This window comes from Zea mays, chromosome 4 (assembly GCF_902167145.1).
Source record: "Zea mays cultivar B73 chromosome 4, Zm-B73-REFERENCE-NAM-5.0, whole genome shotgun sequence".
In the NCBI taxonomy this organism is placed as follows: Eukaryota; Viridiplantae; Streptophyta; class Magnoliopsida; order Poales; family Poaceae; genus Zea; species Zea mays.
Window position 1 is genome coordinate 158409699 of NC_050099.1, and position 27601 is coordinate 158437299.

Below are 27601 nucleotides of genomic sequence, written 5' to 3' on the forward strand. Positions count from 1 at the left end.
TTTGTGGTATTCATCCCTGCACAATGAAGCTAGAAGAACAGTAGTAGCTTGTGCATTCTTATGTATTTGCTCATTAATGAACATGGGACTATCCGTACTATCAAAGTGCATTCCACTTTCTACAATCTCCCATATACTAGGATGGAGAGAGAATAGGTGACTACGCATTTTGTGGCTCCAAAATCCGTAGTCCTCCCCATCAAAGTGTGGAGGCTTGCCGAGAGGAATGGAGAGCAAATGTGAATTTGAACTTTGCGGAATACGAGAGTAGTCAAAAGAAAAGTTCGAATTAACCGGTTTCCTTCTCTCGTAGTTGTTGTGGTCGTCGTCCTTTTGGGAAGAAGTAGACTCATCGCTGTCGTCGTAGTAGACAATTTCCTTGATGCGCCTTGTCTTCTTCTTCTTCCCATCCTTCCGTCTATGGCCCGAGCCGGATTCGGTAGGCTTGTCATCCTTCGGCTCGTTGACGAAAGATTCCTTCTCTTTGTCGTTGATCACAATTCCCTTCCCCTTAGGATCCATCTCTTCGGGCGGTTAGTCCCTTTGTGAAGAGAACGGCTCTGATACCAATTGAGAGCACCTAGAGGGGGGTGAATAGGTGATCCTGTGAAACTTGAAACTTAAGCCATAAAACTTGGTTAATCGTTAGCACAATAATTGCCAAGTGGCTAGAGAGGAGTCAAAACACAATAACCATAAGAGATCAAACACAGAGATGGCACGGTGGTTATCCCGTGGTTCGGCCAAGACCAACGCTTGCCTACTCCACGTTGTGGCGTCCCAACGGACGAGGGTTGCAATCAACCCCTCTCAAGCGGTCCAAAGACCCACTTGAATACCATGGTGTTTTGCTTGCTTTTCTCAATCCCGTTTGCCAGGAATCTCCACAACTTGGAGCCTCTCGCCCTTACACTTGAAATTCACAAAGAAGTACGGAGCAAGGGAGGGATTAGCAACGCACTCAAGACAAGAAATCACAGCAACACCACGCACACAAGTTGCAACGAGAGCTCACAACACAACTCAATGAGTTCACCACTCAACTAGAGCTCTAATTGCTATCGCAAAGAATTAAAGGCGCGGAATCGATGTCTTGGTGCTTAGGAATGTTGTAGGAATGCTTGGTGTGCTCCTCCATGCGCCTAGGGGCCTCTTTTATAGCCCCAAGGCAGCTAGGAGCCGTTGAGAGCACTCTAGGAAGGCTGATCTTGCCTTCTGTCGACTGGCGCACCGGACAGTCCGGTGCACACCGGACACTGTCCGGTGCCCGATTTCTTTCCAAAAATGACGCAGTCGACCGTTGGCAGCCTGGGAGCTGTTGGCGCACCGGACATGTCCGGTGCACACTGGACATGTCCGGTGCACACCGGACAGTCCGGTGCCCCCTTCTAGCCGTTGGCTCGGCCACGTGTCCCGCGCAGATTGCGCGGCCTACCGTTGGCCCGGCCGACCGTTGGCTCACCGGACAGTCCGGTGCACACCGGACAGTCCGGTGAATTATAGCCGTACGTCGCCGGTGAATTCCCGAGAGCGGCCACTTCGCTCGAGCCAGCCTGGCGCACCGGACACTGTCCGGTGCACCACCGGACAGTCCGGTGCTCCCAGACTCAGCAGAGTCTTGGCTGCTCGAGCCAAGACATTTCCAATTGGATTTTTCCTGTTTCCAGCACTTAGATACAATACATTAGTCCATAAAACAATGTACTAAGTCTGAGAAACATACCTTTATCCTTGATTTGTACTTTGTCCACCTTTTTACACTTAGGCACTTGTGTTGGACACTAAATCACCAAAATACTTAGAAATGGCCCATGGGCATATTTCCCTTTCAGGATCCACATTTGATTTAATTGGTTATTCAGATGCCGATTGGGTGGGTTGTAAAATTAATAGAAAGAGCACATCGGGGACTTGCCAGTTCTTGGGAAGGTCTCTGGTGTCTTGGGCTTCAAAGAAGCAAAATTCTGTCGCTCTTTCTACCGCTGAAGCCGAGTATATTGCCGCAGGCCATTGTTGCGCGCAATTGCTTTGGATGAGGTAAACCCTTAGGGACTATGGTTACAAATTAACCAAAGTTCCTATTCTATGTGATAATGAGAGTGCAATCTGCATGGCGGATAATCCCGTTGAACATAGCCGCACTAAACACATAGCCATTCGGCATCATTTTCTAAGGGATCACCAACAAAAGGGAGATATCGAGATTGCATATATTAACACCAAAGAACAATTAGCCGATATGTTTACCAAGCCACTAGATGAACAAACATTTAACAAACTTAGGCATGAGCTAAATATTCTTGATTCTCGGAATTTCTTTTGATGTTTTGCACACATAGCTCATAAATATACCTCTGATCATATCTCTTTCATGTGCTATGACTAATGTGTTTTCAAGTGTATTTCAAACCAAGTCATAGATTGAAAGGGAATAGGAGTCTTCGGTGAAAACAAAGGCTTCCACTCCACTCCATTGAATTTACTCATCCTTCGCCGTCACTCCACGCTGCTCTCCAACTTTGGTATAATCTTCACTCATATTGTGTTCGCCAAAGGGGGAGAAAGTAGTTAGCAGGGGCTTATATTTCACTCAAAGTATCCGTTTTTGGCGATTCATGCCAAAGGGGGGGAAAGTATTAGCCCAAAGCAAAAGGACCGCACGACCACGAATTTTAAAAATGATGTTTTCAAATTGATATCTTATTGTGTTCAAAAGGGGGAGAAAGGAGTATCTTCGAAAATTACAAAACCCTCTTGAACACTAAGAGGAGGATCTCACTAAGGGGGAGTTTTGTTTAGTCAAAGGGAAAACATTTGAAACAGGGGAGAGAATTTTAAATCTTGAAAATGCTTCTCAAAATCTTATTCATTTACCTTTGACTATTTGCAAAAGGACTTTGAAAAGAATTTACAAAAGAATTTGCAAAAAACAAATCATGTGGTGCAAGCGTGGTCCAAAATGTTGAAAATGAAAAAGAAATCAATCCATGCATATCTTATGATAATAGTTATTGGTTCAATTCCAAGTAACCTTTGCACTCACATTCTGCAAACTAGTTCAATTATGCACTTATATATTTGCTTTGGTTTGTGTTGGCATCAATCACCAAAAAGGGGGAGATTGAAAAGGAAATAGGCTTATACCTTTTCCTAAATTGATTTTGGTGGTTGAATTGCCCAACACAAATAATTGGACTAACTAGTTTGCTCTAGTCTATAAGTTTTACAGGTGCCAAAGGTTCACAACAAGCCAATAAAAAGACCAAAGATGGGTTCAAATAAAGAGAGCTAAAGACATCCCAAAAGGCACCCTGGTTTGGCGCACCGGACTATCCGGTATGCCACCGGACAGTGTCCGGTGCACCAGGGAACTCAGAGCTGAACTTGCCACCTTCGGGAAAATGGGAGGCCAAACTAGCCGTTATTAGTTTTTTCACCGGACTGTCCGGTGTGCCAGCGGAGCAACGACTACTTCGCGCCAACGGTCGACTGCAAACGCATTCAATAAGCTACAGTGCGCGCCAGAGTCAAGGCAGCACCGGACGGCGCACCGGACAGTCTACAGGACCTGTCCGGTGCACCACCAGACAGCCCAGAGGCCCCACCAGTCAGAGCTCCAACGGTCAGAACCCAACGGCCGGCTGACGTGGCTGGCGCACCGGACTGTCCGGTGCGCCACGCGACAGACAGCCTCCCAACGGCCACTTTTGGTGGTTGGCAACCACCCCACCATTCATTGCATCCAAGTTTTCTAACTTCCCACACCTTACAAGAGCTATAGCATTCAATACAAGACACCAAAGAGATCAAATCCTCTCCCAAGTCCTTAGTTCATTCCAAATCAAATAGTGACTAGAGAGAGAGTGACTTGTGTTCATTTGAGCTCTTGCGCTTGGATTGCTTCTTTTTCTCATTCCTTCTTGTGATCAAACTCAATTGTAACCAAGGCAAGAGACACCAATTGTGTGGTGGTCCTTGCGGGGACTTTGTGTTCCGTTTGATTGAGAAGAGAAGCTCACTCGGTCTAAGTGACCGTTTGAGAGAGGGAAAGGGTTGAAAGAGACCCGGTCTTTGTGACCACCTCAACGGGGAGTAGGTTTGCAAAAACCGAACCTCGGTAAAACAAATCCTTGTGTCTCACTCTTTGTTTGCTTGCGGTTTGTTTTCCGCCCTCTCTCTCGGACTCGTTCATATTTCTAACGCTAACCCGGCTTGTAGTTGTGCTTAAGTTTATAAATTTTAGATTCGCCCTATTCACCCCCCCTCTAGGCGACTTTCAATTATGGTGGAGTGCGCCTGCTGAAACCCGAGAGTGGCTGGTTCAACCCTGTACGGGCCTGGTGCACCGGACACTGTCCGGTCGCACACCGGACAGTCCGGTGCGCTAGACCACGGCACACTTGGTTTCTTTTGCTCCGTTGAATTTGATCCCTAACTTGAATATTTATTGGTTTGTGTTGAACCTTTATGCACCTGTAGACCATGTATTCTAGAGCACACTAGTTAGTCCATATATTTGTGTTGGGCATTCAACCACCAAAATTAATTGTAGGAAAAGTTTAACCCTATTTCCCTTTCAATACTAATAACCAAAACAGGTAGAAATGACTATCTAACACATTTCCCTTTCAATAATCCCCCCTTTTTGTTGAATTATGCCAACACACCTAAAGCAAATCAAATATGACTAACTTAAAGCAATATGAGTCCAAAGTAGCAATTTGAAATTCAAACAATGGAAGTTTTCAAATGATTTGTTATATTTGGATTATTTAGCCACCACTTGTTTTTGATTTTGTAATCAAAGCCAAGTTTGAGTTTGGGTTAACATTGACAAATTTATGTGTGGGAAGCTATGTATTTGGCATATCCATATATGACATTTATAGTAAACATCTCTTTAGGGTTAGTTTGTTAACTCTATTTTCCCGAGGGTTTCATATTTTCCCAAGGAAAAATGAACTAATTTTCCTTGAGAAAATAAAAATCCATTGGAAAAATGGGGTTGCCAAACTAGCCGTTATTAGTTTTTTCATTCCTACAACTACTAAATTACTCTCCAACTATGTAAGAGTAAATGAATGGTACCAGTAGCCAATACATATATGGTCATACTCTAGTTACATAAGAGTAAGTGGTGCATAATATCAACAATCAATAGTTAGAAGGCTTGAACACTCAGCTTTGAGTATGGAGAAAACATCTTTTCCAATTGACACTTTCATATATTCTTATGTAACTTGATTAAAATGCACGTCATATGCCTTATTTGTGAACTCTGACAAAGTTAGCTAGGTACCCTGATGCAAAAACTTCCCTCCACAGGTCATTTCCTATACATCAAAGCAGCTCCAAAACAGCCTCTCTCACGTGTCCACGTCAGCTCCTTTTATTTCAGCCGTTTGATGCTGCTCCAAGGGTAACAAACGCTAGCAGCAGTTCAGGAGGTTTTTAGACTGCGCATAAAGGGGCCTGCTAAAGCAGCTTCCTCCGTATGCCGCTACAGCATGCTCCCGCCGCTGCCGCATCTTCTCCTGCGCTCTGCCTCGGCCTCGGCCTGTCCACCACAAATAGCAGAACAGAATCCTAGATCACTCCTCCCTGTCTCCATCGCCAGCACCTACTTGTGGAGTGAAATCCAACGTCGCAGGAAGCGTTGCCCGATGTTGTCTCTCCACTCAAAACCCTAAGTCCCAGCCCCATGGATCATGTTCGTAGCCGCCTCTCTCCACAACTGCTGCCACGATGTCGCCGCCTCCGGAGTCCCACTCAGTATAGTGAGGCACTGCCGCTGCCCACGTCGACAACGATGCCATGACCATATACCCTGGAGCAAAGAGATCTGCAATACGATGCAGTTCATTGGGACTGTAGGCACCGGTGTCAACCTGCGGCAACTGCCAACTTCCCAGTCGCTCCTCTGTTGTGGGGAGTTGCTTTGCCGTATGGAAGTCGAGAGTCGATACTACATGGTATTGCTTATTTTGATTCGTGTTAGTCAATTCATTGATTTCTAATGTATCTCGCAACAACAAAGATGATTGCCAAGACCATGTAATTGAATTTTTTTGTTTATTTATGGATAGTGTAGTTGGGCGGTGATGTCAGAAAGTGAAATGGAACTACATAACAGTTCTTTGATGTGGCGAAGCTATACCCTTAGTTAAATAGGAACCTTATTTTGAAGTAGTGAATATTGACCAATATATTCTCTCAACTGTTTGCTACCTTTAAGAAATTTTCTCACAACCTGACAAAATTTGGTGATCTATTTCTGTTGTGCTCTCTGTTTCAAAGGCATCGTTATGCTTACTAAGTTATAGTTCATTCGTTTGTCGACTTGGTTAGGTAACAACTGACAAGAATACTTAATTGTGAACATATCTCACTAAGTTATTTGGTAAAATAACCTATTTACTTTTTTCTATTTAGTTTCTCGGTCCTGTGATTTCCTAGCTACATCATTTTTTCTTTTTTATATCCCTTTTTCTCTTCTCTCCCGTGCTTCTTTATTACTTCCATTTTTGGATGATACATTCAAACTGAATGCTCTTGGCTAGCTACCTACTGCTGCAGAGTATACTAATTTTGGAATGCTACATTCTGTAATGCATATTCTCATATTTTTGCACCCTGTTCTCCGTTGTTAGACATTTTTTCGGGAGGTGTGCCAGCACGTACTGCTGGACTAGCTTGTTGGTTTTTCCTTTTTGTATTAGTGCATCAGTTGTAGTCTACCATGTTCTTGGTCAATGATGTATCGTTCATTAATGAGTCACCTCTCAGATTTATTCGCATTCATACGTGTTTCTGGATACAAACATTTTCTCAAGAAAATTGGTATGCATCTAAGTTTAATTGGATCTATATATGCAGAGCGGACTATGAAGCTATCAGTAAAAAAGGCACCAAATTCTGACAGCTACCAGTTTTACAGAAAGAGGGTGACTTTTAGAAGGATTTTGAAATATTTTCAGGAAGTAATAGAAGCGGAACAAATAAAGAAAAACAACAACTAAGGAACAACACTATTACCTTGCACACACAGACAACATACGACATAAAGTTGTCAGAGCGACTCAGATTACTGAAACCTGACGATTCAGGTATCGACTATAGGTATCGACCACAATCCATGTGGTTGCTGTTTGGGTGATGCATTCTAGACCAAGCGAATTGATCTTCCGACTACCTACCTTCTCTTTCTATCTTAGCGTTTGATGCCTATATTCTCCTCCACAGGTCATAGCAACATGCCAACTTGCAGGTATAGATAAAGGGGCACAACTCAGAATATATGACATCAAAGACTTCCGAGTCTGACCTCCGGTCGATTTAGCCACCTGAGAATTACAATGAAATTGCTAACTAATTGTAGTTGTTTACTACAGTACTTCCATGTTGCAAGCTTTGGTGTAGATCTTCAAGAGTGATGGCACACATACAAGGATAAGCACTAAAATACCAGAACAGGAGGCCTTATAGTGGAAATCTAAGCTCTAATACTTGCACCATTTTATTACTTTAACTATCGTCATATTCTCAAATTCCTACAAGAATCACCTTCTACTACTACTAGGAGAAATAATCAACAAAGGCATCCACAGATGTAAGTTATTTATTTATAATTTTAAAAAATGGCTTTCCTTTTTCCGGTCAATCCTTAACATATACACAATGAATTTTAATCTGGTTATTCATAAACAGTTTGTTGGGACCATGCTTCATCGCCGAAGGTCCTGTAAAAAGAAACAGCTTCGGCTGAAGCTGCTGAACATGATGCCGAAGACACCGTTCACGAAGCTTTGGAACTACAGCATATCCGAAGACGAAGGGCCAAACTGACTTAAAGATAGAATGACCTTTTAGTCCATAAGGGTCTGAGTCAATGTTGTAAACTTTTATGAGGGGCATGATTGTAATTCCTCACAGGCTATGTCCTGTGCCTATAAATAGTGAACAGTATTCCTTTACTGTTCATGCATTCCTGTAATTGCTAACGCATCACTTGGGAATTATTGCTTGTCAAGGCAAAGGTATAAATGTATTTAAACGTTGTATTCAAACATCTTAAATTCATATAATAATATATGTGAATAAGATCATTTGTTTTTCAATACATTTATCTTTAATATTTCATGTTTTAACTTTACTTTGTATTACCTTTATAAGTTTAATTACGAAGGTGAAACCTTCGTAATACTATATTCGTGACCTTCGTCCGAAATTCATTAAATCCTTGTGGAGATAATGTTTCAGCGGACGAAGGGCATTGATATTTAACATTTTATGTTGCCTTGTTCTTAATTCATAGCATTTGAGAGCAAGTGCCCAACATTGGCGCCCACCTCCGGTGAACTCACTTCCACTTTTTTGAGTTGATGGCTTCGTTCAACACTCAAGCTGGACCTGCTTCGGCTCCGAAGTTGGTACTCCCGATAACAGGCGGTTCATGCTCAGAGCCAGCCAACAAAAAGCAGAAAAAGGAGGCACAGAGAAGGGTACAACATGTCGGAGTGCAAGGACCCTTCATCAAGTCAAGATGGTCTCACATTCCAATTACCTTCTCCCAAGAGGATCTTCAACTCAAGGATTACCCACACAACGATGCTATGGTTATCTCTTGTGTGATCAAAGGATTTCTGGTCCATAATGTTTTGGTTGATACAGGCAGCGCAGCTGATATTATATTTGCTAAAGCCTTCAAACAGATGCAAGAGCCTGAAGATAAAATTCATGATGCCACACATCCCCTCTGCGGCTTCGGAGGAAGGCAGATTGTAGCACTCGGCAAAATCACAATGCCAGTGACCTTCGGATTTATCAACAACACAAGGACTGAACAAGTTGTGTTTGATATTGTTGACATGGAATACCCTTACAATGCAATCATTGGTCGTGGTACTCTCGATCTCAATGCCTTCAAAGCAATTCTTCATCCAGCTTATCTTTGCATGAAGATACCTTTAGACCAAGGGCCCATTGCTATTCATGGAAGCCAGGAAGCTGCCAGAAGGGCCGAAGGAAATTGGTCAGACTCAAAAGCAATCCATAATATAGATCGAGATGAAGCTTGTGAGCAATACAAGTTCAGAAGGGAAAAAGCTGCTTCGGATGATCAGCCGAAGCCCATGCTCTTATGTGAGGACATAGCAGAGCAGAAGGTGCTATTGGGATCTCAACTGTTCGAAGAACAGGAGAAAACCTTGATAAGGTTTTTGTTCAACAACAAAGATGTTTTTGCTTGGTCAGCTAATGATCTTTGCAGAGTTAACAGGGATGTTATTGAGCACTCGCTCAATGTTGATCCATCCTTCAGACCAAGAAAGCAAAGGCTGCGGAAGATGTCTGATGACAAGGCCAAAGGTGCTCGGAACGAAGTGAAAAGACTCCTCAGTGTCGGAGTTATTAGAGAAGTAAAATATCCAGAATGGTTGGCTAACACTGTTATGGTAAAGAAGGCCAATGGTAAATGGAGAATGTGTATCGATTTTACTGATCTCAACAAGGCCTGTCCGAAGGATGAGTTTCCATTGCCAAGGATAGATTCCTTAGTCGATGCAGCAGCTTCATCAGAGCTTATGAGTCTGCTGGATTGCTATTCAGGCTATCATCAAATCTGGATGAAGAAGGAGGATGAACCGAAAACCAGCTTCATAACCCCCAGTGGAACATATTGTTACCTTCGGATGCCTGAGGGGCTTAAGAATGCCGGAGGAAGTTTCAGCAGAATGACAGCGAAGGTCCTCCATTCTCAGATAGGCAGGAATGTGTTAACTTATGTTGATGATATCATTGTAAAAAGCACGAAGCAAGATAATCACATTGCTGATCTGCAGGAGACCTTCGCTAATTTTAGACAGGCTGGTTTAAAGCTGAATCCGGAAAAATGTGTCTTCGGAGTGAAGAAGGGGAAATTTCTTGGTTGCCTAGTTTCAACAAAGGGAATTGAGGCTAATCCAAGCAAAATCAAAGCTATACTTCGAATGGAACCACCAAGTACAAAGAAGGGGGCTCAAAGATTGACAGGAAGGCTGGCATCTCTCAACAGATTCATATCTAGATCAGCAGAGAGAAATTACCATTTTTCGAAGTGCTGAAGTCAGCCAAAGTTTTTCAATGGGGACCAGTCCAGCAGAAAGCCTTCGAAGAACTGAAGCAATATTTGATAGATCTAACAACACTTACTCCACCAACGCCAGGGGCTCCTTTGTTATTATATGTGGCAGCTTCGCACTCAGCGGTAAGTGCAGCACTTGTCCAGGAGAAGCTTGAAGGACAAGTCAAGAAGCAGGCCCCAATATATTTTGTATCTGAAGTTCTTAGTTTATCAAAGAAAAATTATACAGAATTGGAGAAAGTACTGTATGCTGTTTTGATGGCCTCCAGGAAGCTTCGGCATTATTTTCAAGCTTACAACATAATTGTTCCTTCTTCACAACCTTTGAAGGATATTATGAGAAACCGAGAAGCTACTGGAAGGATTGGAAAATGGGCTACAGAGCTCAATGAATTTTGTATTGATTATGTCCACAGATCTTCGATTCAGTCCCAAGCGTTGGCAGACTTCATTGCTGACTGGACGCCAGGGGCTCAGGAGGAAGAAATGAATAAAGATGCCGAAGCATGGACAGTGTTTTGCGATGGGTCTTGGGGAACTTTCGGAGCAGGAGCAGCTGCTGTGTTGGTTTCACCTTCCAAAGTTAAAACTTGTTATGCGGCGAGACTTGATTTCAGTTGTACAAACAATATTGTTGAATATGAAGCTCTGCTCTTGGGCCTTCGGAAGTTAAAGGCAATGGGGATCAGAAGGGCCATTCTTAAAACTGATTCCCAAGTTATTTCTGGTCATGTTGACAAGAGCTATAAAGCAAGAGATCCGAAGCTTGAAAATATCTAGATACAGTCCGAAGGATCGAGGTTTCCTTTGAAGGGTTCTCTGTTAAAAATATTCCTCGTGGAGAAAATGAATATGCTGATCTATTGGCCAAGTCAGCAGCACAGGGGCTGCCTTTACCTTCGGAAGTATTTTTTGAAACAATAAAAGCACCTTCGGTCGAGCTTCTTGAAAGAGCGGTCCTTAATATATCCCCTGTCTATAGTGAAGATTGGAGAACTGAAATCATCTCTTTCCTTCAGGGTAATTTTCTTTCAGACGACGAAGCTTACAACAAAAGAATAGAAGCAAGAGCTCGACCATATGTCATAATAGAAGGGGAGCTGTACAAGCGAGGGGTCTGTTCCCCATTGCTCAAGTGTTTATCTAGATCCGAAGGTATAGAATTAATGAAGGAAATACATGCAGGCCTGTGTGGATCTCACATTGGATCTAGGCCTTTGCTTGGGAAAGTTTTTCGTCAAGGATTTTATTGGCCGAAGGCAGCTTCGGATGCAGCGGATTTAGTCCAAAAGTGCGAAGGTTGTCAGAAATGTGCAAGAGATCAAAAACAACCTTCGTCTTTAACTCAATTAATACAACCCACTTGGCCGTTGCAAAGGTGGGGCCTTGATTTACTAGGTCCATTGCCACCAGCACAGGGGAACTTAAGATATGTTGTAGTGGCAGTGGAATATTTTTCCAAGTGGATTGAGGCAAAGCCGCTAGCCATAATAACTTCGGTTACTATTCAAAAGTTTTTCTGGCAAAATATTGTTTGTCACTTCGGAGTGCCGAAGGCCATTACTGTGGATAATGGGACACAGTTTGATTCTGAAGCTTTCAGAGAATTTTGTGATCAAATTGGCACGAAGATCCATTTTGCATCAGTTCGACATCCGGAGTCAAACGGACTTGTCGAACGGGCTAACGGGATCATAATGACAGGAATAATGAAGTCAATCTTCAATCAGCCCAGGGGAAAGTGGCCAGACGAGTTAATCAAAGTGGTGTGGAGCCATAACACAACCATGTCAAGATCAACAGGCTTTACACCTTTCAAAATATTGTTTGGGGATGAAGCAATAACCCCGGAAGAGGCCAAAACAGGATCAATAAGAACGGTAACTTCGGCAGAGGGTGAAGACGAAGCTGATTGCTCTGTGGAAAAAAGATGCTATAGAACGGATCAGACTTCAGGCTGTGGAAAACATCAATAAATATCAAGCCGAAACAATAAAATGGCGTGACAGAAAGGTTAAGCTCAAGAACATTGAACCAGAACATCTGGTGCTTCGAAGAGTAGCTAACCCTGAGACAGTGGGTAAATTACATCTGAAGTGGGAAGGACCTTTTCTGGTAGTATCTTCGTCAAGACCCGGTTCCTATAGATTGAAGGATATGGACGGCAACGACATCCCTAGGTCTTGGATTGCGGATGAGCTTCGGCGATATTATGTTTAATTTGATGTAATTTTTTTCCATTCTTTTTTGTGGCACCCTTTTCCTTTCCAAAGGGGGAGAAAGGTTTTTAATGGGGCCACAACATGTAATTTTTCTTTATTTATTTCGGTTCTATAAAAGTGATATCCCCCAAAAAATGTAAATGTAAAATGCCAAGGGAAAAGAAAAGAAAGCAGGGAGAAGCTCAAAAGTCGTTCCTAAGGGAATGCAGAGCTTACAGCGAAAAGTCAACGCTGATTCCGTTGAAAGTAAAAGGCGAAGAAGCTCCTAAGGGAGGCTTACAGCGAAAAGTCAACGCTGATTCCGCTGAAAGTAAAAGGCGAAGAAGCTCTTAAGGGAGGCTTACAGCGAAAAGTCAACGCTGATTCCGCTGAAAGTAAAAGGCGAAGAAGCTCCTAAGGGAGGCTTACAGCGAAAAGTCAACGCTGATATACTGAAAAGTAAACGATGAAGCTGAAAAGTGAAAAGATTTGAATCATTCTCAATATTCATCTCCATAATACATTTCATCATGTCATTTGCATTCATAAGCATTCATTTAGACATATATAGAATCATCATCACATCACACAAAAAATATAGGCGCTTCGGCAATGAGGAAAGACTTCGAAAAAGGAAAATTTCTTATGCTTCGTTATGTACGAAAAGAAGGGAAGGTGTTTTTTCGCCTTCGGCTCAAAAAAGAAGTTTCGCCCACAACAAAGCAGATTGTACACAGATAGCGGAAACAAAATATATTACAAGAATTTTTTGCAGGAAAGAATATTGTAGCAACTATCAAGCTTCAGCTTTGTTATACTTCAGCTTCGTCATCCTACGAATATTAAAAAGCAGAATGAGAAAGGTGCAAATTTCAAGGAGAAGGTAAAAGTAACAAAAATAAGCTTCTTACCGGCTTAAGATGACTTCGAGCTTCGTCACCCGCCATCTTTCGCCCGCCATTTACCCAAATCTGGGTCATAAATCTATTCCCGATACTTCGGGCTAGGCTTGGAATATCTATCAGATCTGATGATGATAAGCTGAAGTTTGGTCTATTCACAATTTTTCCATGTGTGCAGCCAGCCTTCAGAAAAGCGGTAGCTGTGCCCCGAGAAGCTACCAGGGCGCAGAAGTCAGCATGGCCACCGATAACTTCGTCAAGAGCGTCAACCTCGCCTTCAATATATTCTAATGTGCTGGGCAGATTTTCAGCTGAAGGTGTAAATTTTTCAGAGCTGGCTCCGATGGAATGAAACACATCCTTCAACCGCTGCACGCATCGGCTGCCGAAGCTTAGGCATTTCTCTTGAAGCTCCTTCAAGGATTTTTGCAAGTTTGAATTCTTCTCCATCTCAGTTTTAAGACTTGCTTCTAGGTGTTTCTTTTCCTGCTCAGATTTTTCTGATTGTTTGAGCAATTCATTCTTTAAACTGTTATTCTCAGCTTGGACCTCAGCCAAGGAGCCTTCCATAGACTGAATAACAAAGTCTTTCTTTTCTAATGCACCTTCGTGTTCTTTAGCCATGATTTCAAGGTCCTGGATGGTGAAGTTCTTCTTTTTCATTACAGCTTTGTAACTTTCAACTTTTTCTTCCAAATCTTTAATGATAATTTTGTTCTTCTCCTCTTCGAGGTCTTGTTGCATTTTTAGAACCTTACTCAATAGTATACTCTGCCAAAACAATCTTCGTCAGAAAACGACCCAAAAAATAAAAAATATGTATAATAATAATAAAATGTGTTACCTTAAAATTAGCATAAAGCGGGCTTCCGACGATATGGTGTCGCTGGTACCTGCAGAGGTCCGCTTCTGGCTTCGACAGACCAACGCTTTTGGAGAGGGTTCTAACAACTTTAGCCTCGGTGCGGTTCCGAAGGCATCTCAGCTTCCCTTCGTTAACCCCACCAAATAGCGTAGCCCCTGGCTTATACCCGAAAGATATGGCATATTTTTTCAACTCCTCTTTTTCGGCGCCTGTTAGCTCTTGTCCAAGCAAATCTTGAAAGTTAAAATTTTCTTCTTCTAAAATGTCATCGATCTGCTCCTTTCCCTTTTCAGTTGCCGTCGTTACCGCAGCCACATCAGCTTCCTCCTCAGCCATTTTCAGGAGAATATTGTCAATAACTTCAAGGGTGGTTTCCAGATTCGAACCTTCTGTGGTCCCAGCTTCGGCCTCAGCACCTTCGGCGTCGCCGGTTTCAGCTTCGGTGGTATTCACTCTGGAAGCTTCGGCTGCGGCGCCTTCGGCTTCAGCGGTCTCGGCAAAAACAATTTTTGACACTGTCGCCGGTGGCGGTGTCTGATGAATCACATCTGCTATTTGAACAATTCTTTGTTTTTTCGGCAGTGCAGGACTTTCTTCTGCCGAAGCTGTTTTGTCCTTCTGAAAAAACTTCGTCAGTTCCGGTGCCAGCGGACTTAGCTTGACAGGCAAGGGTTCAGTCATTACCTTCATAATCTCTTCTACTTCGGCAGCAGAAGGTGTCGCAGGAGTTTCTTCTTGAACCAATGCTTCCGGTTCCAGAGATGCAGTTCTCCTTTTTCTTGCAGCAGCCACCTTCGGCTCAGGGCTCAACTTTTCAGAAGTTTCCTTTTTCTTTTTGGCCACTTTGGTGCTTTCTTCGTCAATAGCGCTGGCGATTCTTTTTCTCTTCGGGCCTCCACCGTCTCCGCCCAATCGACCATAGTCAGGATATTCAAAGCCTATAGCATCAAGTACTCTGTTTAGCCTTCGTTTCGGTCGGGTGCCGAAGGCTGCTGTCATCAATTGGTCCTCCTTTTTAGAGTAATTTCCAAGAATCTCTATGCTCATTATTTCGATTGTTTCGAGCCATTCTTGGCAGGGTGCCTTAAAGTATTTCTTGAATTTATAATGATAGGGTAACCGCACAAGCTCCCCCTCTTTCTTCTCTCCTTTAAGCTTCGGCATAGCCCATTCCTTCATAGTTGGAAATACTTTGAAAGCCAGAAATTCCTGCACCAAATCCCTAGTGCCAATGTGCTCTGCAATAATTCTGAATTCAGCCAACGCCGTTTGGGTCGGACCTTCTGGCGTCATATTGCACTGAGGTCGGGTTTCTCCAAAGATTAGTTCAAGCGGACTCTGCACAAGCTTCTCCTTGTCGTCATCAACTTTGACGTAGAACCATTCCGATTTCCAGCCTGCCGGCCACTTGCTTCGATAGCTGATCATAGGAAATTTTGTAGTTTTCCGATATGCAAAGTTGTAGCAACCAAAATTTTCATGTAGCCCATCCTTTCTGGCCTTAGTTTGGTAGTGTAGCTCGGGTACTCGGCAGAAACCTTCGGCAAATGACTCCACTGCTTGGCTTCGGAGAGCCCAAATATAAACGCTAAGTCTAACAATAGCGTTAGGAGTTAGTTGGTGAAAATAGATCCCAAATTTTTTCAGCACATCGGCAATCATCCTATTCAAAGGAAATCCCAAGCCAGCTTTGAGGAAACTCTTAAAAATCACTATTTCATCTTTTTGTGGCTTCGGGGTAATCTCTTCTCCACCAAAGAGAATTATCTTTTTCTCATCTTCGCTGAAGTAGCCCGACTTCACCATCTTTGGGAAATCAGCCTTCGAGATAGTCGACTTTCCGAACTCCAGGTGACTAGGCTTGCTCGGTACTGCGATATTGTAATCATCGTTAGTACCAGCCTCCTCAATATCTGCTTGTTCTGCTTCAGCAGCAGGGATGTCTTCTGATGTCATCAATCCAGATCGCTTCATTGCTTCAGAGATAGGAACAGTTTCCGCACCTTCGGCTTCGTCTCCCTCGCGCTCAACTCTAGCAGTAGAGCGCACTCTGGCCATTTAATTCTGTATTTCTTGAAAAATTTCTTGGAAAATAATAACCTTTTCTTCCGAAGCTTTTCTTCTGATGAAGCAAACACCAAATTGGAGCTTCGTTTGAATGCGAAAATCAAGCTTCGGCTATGGTTAAAAATTTTGGCAGCAAAACAGTGCAATAGCAATGAACGCTGTGGTAACTTCACACCTACCCGTCTGTTTATATAGTGCTGCAGGTAAGAAGGTGAATCGTCAGGATTTTTACACCAGGCAAACAGTCGCTCGCACCCAATTAACGGTGGGCCGCAAAAATCAGAACAGTGAACCTGCATGGTGGGACCGTTACGCGCTCGAAAGCTATATCGTTTCTCGACAACGAGCTCAGGGAAGGTGTTTTTTCGGACCTTCAGCTTCCTGAAGCCTAAGAGACTTTTTTCACGGATCAAGCTCGTTACGAAAAACGATCTAGCACCGCGAAGGGGCTACTGTTGGGACCATGCTTCGTCGCCGAAGGTCCTGTAAAAAGAAACAGCTTCGGTTGAAGCTGCTTGAACATGATGCCGAAGACACCGTTCACGAAGCTTCGGAACTACAACATATCCGAAGACGAAGGGCCAAACCGACTTAAAGATAGAATGATCTTTTAGTCCATAAGGGTCTGAGTCAATGTTGTAAACTTTTATGAGGGGCATGATTGTAATTCCTCACAGGCTGTGTCCTGTGCCTATAAATAGTGAACAGTATTCCTTTACTGTTCACGCATTCCTGTAATTGCTAACGCATCACTCGGGAATTATTGCTTGTCAAGGCAAAGGTATAAATGTATTTAAACGTTGTATTCAAACATCTTAAATTCATATAATAATATATGTGAATAAGATCATTTGTTTTTCAATACATTTATCTTTAATATTTCATGTTTTAACTTTACTTTGTATTACCTTTATAAGTTTAATTACGAAGGTGAAACCTTCGTAATACTATATTCGTGACCTTCGTCCGAAATTCATTAAATCCTTGTGGAGATAATGTTTCGGCGGACGAAGAGCATTGATATTTAATATTTTATGTTGCCTTGTTCTTAATTCATAGCATTTGAGAGCAAGTGCCCAACACAGTTCATACTGCCCAGACGCTTGGATCCATCGCAGACTCCTTTTACCGGGCTTCATCTCCTACCAGAACAGATGTGACTATCCAATTTGCCAGAATGCATTTAATTTTATTCTTTTTTCCTCATGTTCAGTAGCTCAGTATGAACACTTTTTTATAACAAATAATTCTGACACAATCAAATGCAAAAAAGTTACAATATGGTAGTGTATGCTAATAAATTGTAATAAAATTTCTTATCAGGAATAGTACTTACTGTTGAGCTGTTCTGAGCTGCTTTCTTTACATAATGAACATTTGTATTGACATTTTTTACATTTCAATAGAATGTCATTGCTATCTTTCTTCCTGCCTATCTTTTGAATATCTATAACTGCTTGACAGTCTTTCTAAATTTTTAGAAGCATCTGTTACAGTATCACCCTATGTCCTGCTATAATTGTAGACCATTACATATTTTCCACTTACAATGAACTTTCACATATACAGCTTGATGCGACGCCTAATCAGAAAGGAAATGTCTAGCAGATACAATTGGATCGCTACCCAAAAGGTTACATTCTGCAACATATTCTCCTACATGAATTATTTTCCACCTGCCATTTTGTCATCATACCATTTTCCTTCTTACGTATTGCAGACAAAAAACCCTTTTCTCTGTGTCTACATTTTAGTGATATATTTTTTTTTTATCTTCACTACAACATATTATACAGTGTTCTCTGTCCTATATGAGTTCATCCCAAACTTAATACCACATAGGAATAGAGATAAAGGAAACATGTTAAATGTGACCGACACTTATAAAAAACATGATTTACCCAAAAATACGATAGGCTCCACTGTGAACTGTAAACATCTGATGTATGCAAGAAGTAACAAACATTACAAAGGAAAACAAAACTATCCTGCTGGCCACTGCTATAGGCCTATAACACCATACTTTGTAAACAAATTGGAGCCTCACCACTGTATCCATCTATTATCATCTTGCAATATCTTCAAGCCTTTTAGTATTTTCCTTGTATCTGGTCCCAAAGATGATGATTAATTACAAAAATCCGTTGTCAATTCAAAGTAAGCATTTAAATTACCCTCCTTCCTAGATTTCTTGCTTTCTATGACAACCTCGGAGCTGAAAACTTCTGACATTTTCCTCTGAAGAACCAGATCATTGGAAGAGACCAGCAAATAGATGTCTCGCACATTTAGTAACTTATCATTTGCGACCTTCTAATCACTCCCAAACTATAAATATCGCTCTCCCTGGTGCCGTCCATAATCTTGATCATCTCTGAAGTATTATAACCCTGCATTGTAGATGTATCAACCATTTCTTGCACACAAGCAAGATTCGGCAGAAGATAAAGGCCAACTTCTGATATCCTGAACTGGAAATCAGCGTCAAACAATATGATTTATTTTCAGATTGCCGTGAATGATTAATTTCTATTCTGTTGTGTGAAGATGGTCCAGTATTTTGACAATGCTGATAGACAACTTGCAAATTATCTCCCATCTCTGTGAGTCATTGAATCCGTTTACAAATCAGACAAATAGATAAAAATGGTAACTTTCAAACGGAATGGAAAAGCAATCGTGACATATTAATATTTCACGATGGACTAAAACTAGCTTGTTGTTAGTAATAAATGAAATTCCTTTATAAATGAAACTGTACTTTTCAAGCCATTGATATTCTCAAATGCAAATGGCTCATGTTGAATATAATCAGTTTGGAAGAGTGCAAAATTATATTTACAATCTCTCAAAAAAAATATTCACGTATCTTTCTATAATACTTCATCTGTATATATAACAGTTGATTAATCTCTACTACTCTATATGAATCTATTGTAGGCATCCACATCACCACTGTTCTGCCGCCGCGATCGTCCTCCCGCACGCGCTGCCCCCAAACCCGCCCCACCATCAGCGCCAGCACACCGCGCCGCAAGCAATCAACGCCCGCGGATCTCCCACCCTTCTCCCCACCACCGCTGCAATCAACGCGGTCCTCCCCCACGCGGATCTGCGTGTCCTCCCCACTGCCGCCGCAATGGAAGCTCAGCGGGTGTTCCTTCCCCGGCAGCCCGCCACCTCCGCGCCCCCACCAAACCAGAAGGCGAGATCTGCAGCCAGCCGTCACAGTGAAGGAAGGTCGCGCGAGTCGGGGAAGGAAGGTCGCGCGAGTCGGGGACCCGCCATGCATCCCATGCCCGCCGTCGGGATACCTACGTCTGCTGCCGCGTCATCCCCGCCTTCCCCCTGCTTAGCCCCTCCGTGCCCCCGCCGCGCGCAACAGCTCCCTCCCCCTGAATCACGCAAGGTCCCCACCCATCGATGTCGCCCATCCGCGTTGTCCCCCTCCCCCTGAATCACACAAGTTCCTTGCCCATCGATGTCGCCCATCCGCGTCGTGCCCCCGACATCGGCGTCTTCCTCGATCTCCACTTTGTCAACAAGCCCGAGATGTTCACGAGGGCGCACCAGCCGCCCAACATTTTTTGCCTGACCTGCTTCTCCTTGATTCGTGATCTTAGGGTTGGTTCTTGTTCCTCTAGGTACTGCATTGTGAAATCCATCTCCTCTTCTTCCTCTTCCCCCTTTCTTGCTCGCGCGCCTCGGCGCGCCAATGGAGTCATCGCCGGCCGCGGCCATGGCACCCGCGTCCTCATCGCGGGCCGCTAGGGACCCACTCCTCTTCGCCCGCTTCGACCTCCCCGCCGGCTGGGGGTGCCGCAAGCCCTTGGCCTTTTGCGGGGAGGCCCAGGACACGGACGACGCCCCCGTCGTGTTTGAGCCCGCCGCCACAGTCGCCCCCACCGAGGGTGTCAAGGACAACGATGGGACCTGATCGCCGACGCGAGCGGCTGCAACGGTGCAGCAGGTGCCCGCGGCGGGGGAGGTGGCGCAGGAAGCTCCCTAGAAACAGTGGAACCTGCGGGAGCGGACGTCGTGGAGGGATTATAGTAACAGAGCGGACGACTTGCGTGCACGGCAGGCCAGAGAGCGCGGATGCCGGCGGCAGCCACCTGTTGTCGCTGTCGGTGAAGCTGACTCGGTAGGAGATCGACGCCGACTTCGCCAAGATCACCGGCAGCAAGGCGCCGCGCCGGCCCATGAAGTGGAGCAAGACCGTCCAGCGCAAAATCAAGGTGTGTGGTCTCACCGCTCAGGCAGCAATGCCGGTCATCTCGATCGATCTCCTAACCGCCGTCGCAGGATGTTCCATGACTCCATCTGAGTTTGTTTCGTTGGTCGGGTTGGTTGGTTGCTGATCGTGCGCTTCGTTCTCTTGTGGCGCAGACGCTTTGCCTAGGGAGTTTGCTGGTGCAGGTGACCCTCGACCGGTACAAGGTGAACGAGGTACGTGCGCCTGAAAAAATTCCATATTTATTCTTTTGCTGGAGTTTGTTGCTTGGGAGGCCTGGGATGAGACGACGATTGATCTGACTCTTGTTCCTGTGGGTGCAGAAAGGAAGATTTTGATTTCTTCAGTCGCGCGAACAAGAAAGGGGGGAGAGGAAGAGGAGGAGATGGATTTCACAACGGAGGAGATTGATCGAGCAATGTCTGCCTCCTCATCTCGTGATGCATCAATGCTTACCACAAGGTACTTCCTCTTAACCATAAGGAATTAAATGTGTGATTTCACTATGTTGTTTGTGCATATTTTCACTCATCTATTTGCTTGGCTCCAGTTTTCTTCATTTAAGGCAAAATGTGAACTGCGTTTTGAAATTAGTGATGTTATCTCTATTCTTCAGAGAACATTTTCTTACACTTGTATGCCTTTGCAGATGGATACCATAATTAGTGGAATAATGCATTAAATTGCCCATCCGTTTTACAGGTCACATGAAAAGATTCTAATCTTTTGCAAATTAACACCTTGGACCAGATTAAACTCTCTTATGAAGCAGCAGCTTCGGCTTCTGGTTCCTGCATATTCTAGCAATTAGGTTATACATGATGTGTCAAGAAAATACAAATACTTTATAATTCAAGTTTTCTTCATTGAATTTATACAACTGCAGTCAAAACATGTATGCTTCTGAGTTAACACTGAACTCTCTTATGAAGCAGCAATTGGAGGACATTTTTTGATAAAAATTTGTAAAATGGGGTACTGTTGGAGCCGTTTTTTATCAATTGAGACCTATATTTTCAAGATAGGACACTGAGTTAGGGCACTGTTGGAGATGCTTTACTTGATAGCTGGTTAGACTTCTACATGACATTTCTACCTGGCAGGTTGTTGTACTCACAAGCCAAATTCCCGAAAATACTGGATAGTTCCTTTACTGTAAAAGTGGGTTTCCCCTAGCTGTCGAAGTTAGAAATCTCATCTTCTCTAATGAAGAAGCACAAGGAATATTGGAAATTCATTTCTCAAATTGCTTCTTTACTACAATGTCTAGAATCTAGATGGTTTCATGTTATAGTGTTGTTCATATTATATGGTGATAATGTACATATAGAACTTATGATGGTGTTAGCTATGCTGTCATGGATCTGATTTCTTTCATGATATCGTTTCTACTATGCAGGGTTGAAAACCAAGAGGATGTTGTAATGGATCTGTTCATGTGTCTGATCTGTGTATCCATTTTCTTCTGCAGGATGGCTGGCGATTCTTCTGACGGGGCCAACATTATTTCTTTAAGAGAAAATATAAATAGAGAACAACAGATGAACATGGGAAACCAGTGAGTGGAAGCTATGTTTTCCTGTGTAATACCTTCCACAACGACTCTCTATTCACCAACCTGGGGAGGGGCGAGGGAGTGCACTTGCTCTCCATTGAGATTAGGGGGTTAGGGTTCATAGATAAATATTTTGCCTGATATATTCTATTCACATCAAGAGTTCGAGTCATAGTATAATTCACCCACACTTTTCTATTTACCCCTTCCAATGTTTTATTTATGTTATTCAATTAGTACTTGCATGTCGTCACTGAAGTGCAATACAATATATATACTAGAAGCACATGTTCTGTAGTTATGTGAAACTATATTATCATACATTAATTATTTTACATGATTATATTTTAATTTCTCGTGCTAAAAAATGGGTAATAAATACCTGTAGTTATGTGTTCTCTTCATGGTTTGTGAAGCTCACTTAGTATTTTTTCCAAAAAAGAAATATCAAGAGATGTCAGTATTGCTCTTGATTAATAAATATTGCTCATGTAGTTTGTTTTTTTAGAATTTGATAGTAATAGTCTAAATAACATATGTACAACTATAGCATTGAGAAGTATCTATATCATCCTATTTTAGACAACATGACCAGGTGTGTGAAACAAATTAAATGTTTCTTCCATTTCTACCTTCATGATTCAGTATTGTGCATATTGTCCTCCATATGTTCCAAATTACATGCTGTTTTAGCTTTTCTAGATACATAGTTTTCTTATACACCTAGCTACATACATAGCAAAAGCTAAAACGGTTTGTAGGCACCATGTAGTCCTTTCATTTGGTCGGTTTGTAGGCGTCTTCCAAAAGTACTGTCACATCTACCACTAGAATCGGCTTCTCACTAGCTTCTCACCAGGGGTTTGACTTTGTAACACAGGAGATATAGTGTGCTCTTCTGGAACTTCATCCCCAACATCATCCTCACTATGATCTTGTGCAGTACTTGGCACTTCAGTGACGGCTTCAAATACAGCATTATCTCCTAGATTGTGACTCTGTTTTGGGGTCGTGGGTATATCAGTTTGCATATTATCTGGAGCCTTCCGAGGCAACTCTTTTATTATAGCATCAGAATGTAAGGTTTCTATCTCTGTGGGTAGATTATTGACTGACGCTTCCTTTTGAGTGTAGGCTTGCTCAATGTCGCCCACTTGCTGAGATGACTCTTCAGATACAGATGCAGCTTCTGCACCTTCCCCAATTTGATTCACATGGACAATTAGCTCAGCATCAATATTTCCTGCTTTCTCAAGCCTGTCAACTTCACTGATAAATGTACTGTCTGCAACTTCCACTTGAGATGTTTGCCTTGAAGTCTCAACTTCTTCAGATGACTCTCCTGTAACTTTTACTTTTTCTATTTTCTGCACCAGGTCAACTTCCATGGAATCCTTAGGAGCTTCGGACATATTCAAACCTAGAGGAAAGACATGATCACATGGCAGCAACAATCATTTACTTTTGTGGAAGTTGTAGAGTAGCTTTATTAAATACTCCGTCCATTTATTTTTCTAAAGTGTATTTGGATTCAAAAAAAAGAATGTAGAGTATACTTTGACTATCAGTTACTCTCATGTAATATGCCATATATTGTAGTAAAACCAACTTGTGTTGAACTATATGGTGAATGTGAATTCGTTGATACTATGTCCTAATCATGAATATAACTAGAGTTGATTTACAATGGGGTACTACATGTTACCTTCTCTGTGGTACGGGAGTAATATATAGTGACGCTAAAGTATGAGAGTTTCGAGTTTTTTTATTAATGTAGCACCCCATTTTTGTTGGAGCTCCTTATTATCATAAAAACATTTATTTATTTCTTGACCCGTTCTTTGTTAGAGCTCCTTATTATCATAAAAACATTTATTTATTTCTTGACCCGTTCTTTGCTAATGAAAGTTTCTTGTGTTTTTCTTTTTAGTCGTCTGATCAACTTTCGCTCTCGCGTTCATCTTCACAAGAAATAGAGCAGTAACATTTGGACGATCCACAGCCTGTTGTAGCCCTACCTGCAAGCGTGCACCTGTGGTCTCTCTAGCTATTGTGGTACTTTCTCTTATGCCTGTGGAAGCCCGCTTCAGTTTCGTCGCCAGTTCGACAGTTCAGGTCTCAGTTCCAGTTTCATCTCCAGTGATGATATCTCATCCTATGGAATAGGACTAAGATGCCACAAGTTCAATTGCTAGAGAGGCAGGGACGGTGATGCCAGGAGCCACGACTCCCAATCTTTATCCAGTGATGATTCCTACTCCATACTATCATACTGCTTTTGTGCCAGTGCACTGCTACGATTATGTTCCTTTTTATTGTGGGCCACCAGATGTTGCACGAGCTCTGCATGAGGTTATCAAGCCAGTGGTTGTGCTCTCAACGCCTCCACTGAACACCAAGACCTTTACAACATATCTGAATTGGACCACTCAAATCCAAACGGTGGTATTTTATGCTTCCGTTGCAACGCACGGGCACTCACCTAGTAACTTTTATAATTCGTCTACAGGGTGAAGCAAGGACCCTTGCACAATGGAAAAGAAACGGACAACAAATCTTCCAAGAATTTAAGACTCCCTCGTACCATCACCAATCTGTTGAGCTATGGAATGTTTATTTTGCATCCTCCGTATAATTATGTTTGAATGTTCAGTTATTTGGAACCAATCAATGTAAATATAGCAACCTAACTCCGGAAATTACAATAAACATGTTAATTGTTGCCACAACTCACTTAACTCTATTTTAAATAAGTGTATATGTTCCAGAATCTACTCGACTATTCTGTGTTCTGTGAAAGTATATTAATCACAACAAATACGAATACATTGATTACATACAACATAACATCTTTAATAATAAATTTACAAAGTATTTTCCACGCGCGCAAGGCGCGTGCCAATTACTAGTCATAGATGAAGCTATCACCAAACTGTATGTGAGGATTACTTTTGGCTGGGTGATGGAGAAGTTGACCTCAAGCTCGGGATGCGAACCTCACAATTCTTAAGTGCATTCGGTCCATTCGTTGTGAAATGCAGCTGAACCTGATGATAGTCGTCGTAAGATTTAAGGTCATGTACAGCCCTGAGATTCCGGTTCGGTTTTCAAAATACAAGAGACAACTAAAAAACTGCATAATACAACCGTGAGACTCTGGATAATAAATACATCTAAGAGACAACATGTATAGAGAGTCGTAAAGAGACCCGTCTCTTGCATTTTTTCACTTAGCCCTTTAGAGACCTCCCAAGAGACCCTATATTAAATAAAGTTGCATATGCCTAAGATAAGCTTCTGATTCATTTTATATTTCTACCGAGTCTCTATCCTCTCATGCATCACATGGAGGTACAGTACACCACAATACAAAGTAGGTTTTGCTTGGATCTGGGGCTCGGATGTCTGTCTTTTTTGGAGCAGGCTATTCCTGTGGAATGTCTCGTCTCACATTATTTACAGCTGATTGTTGTTAAGATTGATGTGGCGGAGGTGACATCCTTGGGAAGATTGAGATATTTACCACCACTAGGCATATAATAATGTACTATATCCTTCGTAGTTTGTGCCTAAAATTAGTACGCACTACTACTCGTTAGTCGTTACTCGTGTGGTGTACGTGTACCAAGAGTTACATGGTTTGGTCATGGTAATTTATGAGGAAGCTCTGCCGGCCGACACTATTTCTCCGCTGTTATTTCATCACATCAGAAGATATACGAAGATCATGTATGCATGCTTTGTGCTTCGATCTTATGAACACGGAACAGTGGAACATGGTCCTCGATCTTCCTATACAACGACACACAAGACGTGCTGAGCACAGTGGAACCGCTAACCATGCTGCATGCATGTCAACGTTGACTAGGATCACCCTTCAGTTCTTCAAAATTTGGTCACTACTGGAAAGTGGCCAGATTGGAGCCGACATGCCTGCTGTTGTAGCTTCTTGTCTGCCTGAGGACGAGAGCCGCCGCTACCTGTTGTGGACAGCCGGTGCCGGGCGTGCATCTAGGTAGTCCATGGCTACTAGGGTTTCGGCGGTGGCCGTGTTACTCCCTACTTGCTCTCCGTTGGAACCATCAGCTCCTGCAGGCACTCCAGTACCCGACGACCTCACCTACATATACATCAAGAAAGAAAAGGCCGCTTCCCTGTTTCACTTCGTCCTTGCAAATGCTGTGCAATGCAATCGATATACATATATGCTGCACATATTACTGTGTTGGAAACGCATTTACCTTGATCCTTTCGAATGCTTTTCTCAAAGAAGCACGGCAAGAATCACCTGCGGATCAGACAACTGTGTCTATGAATGAATGCTCAAACATGCATATACACGTACGCCACGGATGAAGGTCATAATGTATAGCTGCACTAGGATCATATATAGGGATACATGATATTCTCTCTCATCGGTTGAGCGTAATCCAGATGGATTCCCTGATCACCACCCTCATGCCCATGACGCTGAAGCTGCTGCGGCGCACATGCAAAACCCTAACGACATGCCCAGCATTTCTAACTACCACACCTGGTGAAGTCGTCACGTCCTTCTTCTTCGCCGCCACCGCTTCGTTGGCCGTCGATGCACCCATTTTGCTTCCAACCGGAATCTCCGACGACGACGACGAAGATCTCATATCCCCCTTGTTGGCAGCACCACCATCTACCACACCCTATGGAAAACAGAGAGAAAATGGAAACAAAACGATTGGGAGTTAATTAGAAGTAGCTAAAGAACTTATATATTGGCCTAGATATGATACAACTGTTTTAGTTAGAGTGTGAATTAGCTTACATACCTTAGGTGGTGAGGAAGTGAGCTTGCTTGAGCAGTGCTTACCATGGACGCGGAGATGGCGAGCCTTGCAGTTGGTAACGTAGAGAGTAAGGATGAACACAACTAGGAGGTCGGTAGCAGTGAGCCTTAGCTTCCCCTTGAGAGTGAGAGCTAGGAGAGAGCTTACGCTAAACATGGAGTGGTGTGGTTGCTTCTTGTGGTCTCTTACAAGACATATGCATGGGCAGGGACGAGAATGATATGATGAAGTACCATAGAGTGGCAATGGGCTATGCTTTGTCTTGCCTCCAAGCTGCGTGCTTTTGTATCATCGTTCAGATGGGGGTGGGTGGGAGGCTGAGTGGGCTGACACAAGGAGGAGAAGGGCTATACAGCTATACTCTCTCCATTATTCTAGGGTCATCTCCAACCATTTTCCCCACATTTGTCTTCCTATTTGTATTTTCTATTATATTTTACTAAATCATCCTAAAAGATACCCCCACATACATCTCTACCCATTCACCCTATATATCCAACCCCATATATACTATAATATATAATTCCGTTCTTTAACATTTTCTCATCAGTTTTTGAAGTTTAAAAAGTTCATAGACTATTTATACTACCATAAAACACATTGTTACTAGGTTACAGTGCTTAAATTTTTTTAATATCGCAAAGAAATTGAGTAATTAAAGAATGAAGGAAGATTAGAACTCAACCATATATATCTAGGGGGTTTCTTCTCTCCTCCATATGAGTTGGACTGTAGGGGGAGCAGTTGCTCACCCATATGAGTATAGGACATTGTACGTGGGGTGGGGGGCTTGAGGGGGTGTGGTTAGAGATGGTCTGAAATAGTTGACGCTAT

General features: G+C 42.8%; 1 protein-coding gene, 1 long non-coding RNA gene and 1 pseudogene across 3 annotated transcripts; 2 read left to right on the forward strand and 1 right to left on the reverse strand.

Moving 5' to 3' along the window:
* The first annotated feature begins 5539 nt into the window (after positions 1–5539).
* On the forward strand, positions 5540–6044 carry LOC100278433 (single-strand binding protein pseudogene; annotated as a pseudogene). Its single transcript, NR_157157.1, has one exon. The product of NR_157157.1 is annotated as a single-strand binding protein pseudogene (transcript).
* Positions 6045–19963: 13919 nt separating this feature from the next.
* On the forward strand, positions 19964–23738 carry LOC103655611 (uncharacterized). The gene is made up of 5 exons (XR_002268810.2): positions 19964–20393; positions 20545–20604; positions 20713–20851; positions 21861–23222; positions 23321–23738. It is a non-coding gene; the product is annotated as an uncharacterized lncRNA (long non-coding RNA).
* Positions 23739–25636: 1898 nt separating this feature from the next.
* LOC103653878 (uncharacterized) lies at positions 25637–27006 on the reverse strand. Its single transcript, XM_008680686.2, has 4 exons — positions 26750–27006; positions 26479–26623; positions 26186–26232; positions 25637–26064 (listed from the first exon to the last, which is right to left on the reverse strand). The coding sequence occupies exons 1-4, from the start codon at positions 26921–26923 to the stop codon at positions 25921–25923; spliced, it is 510 nt and encodes a 169-aa protein (XP_008678908.1). The 5' UTR covers positions 26924–27006; the 3' UTR covers positions 25637–25920.
* Positions 27007–27601: the final 595 nt, after the last annotated feature.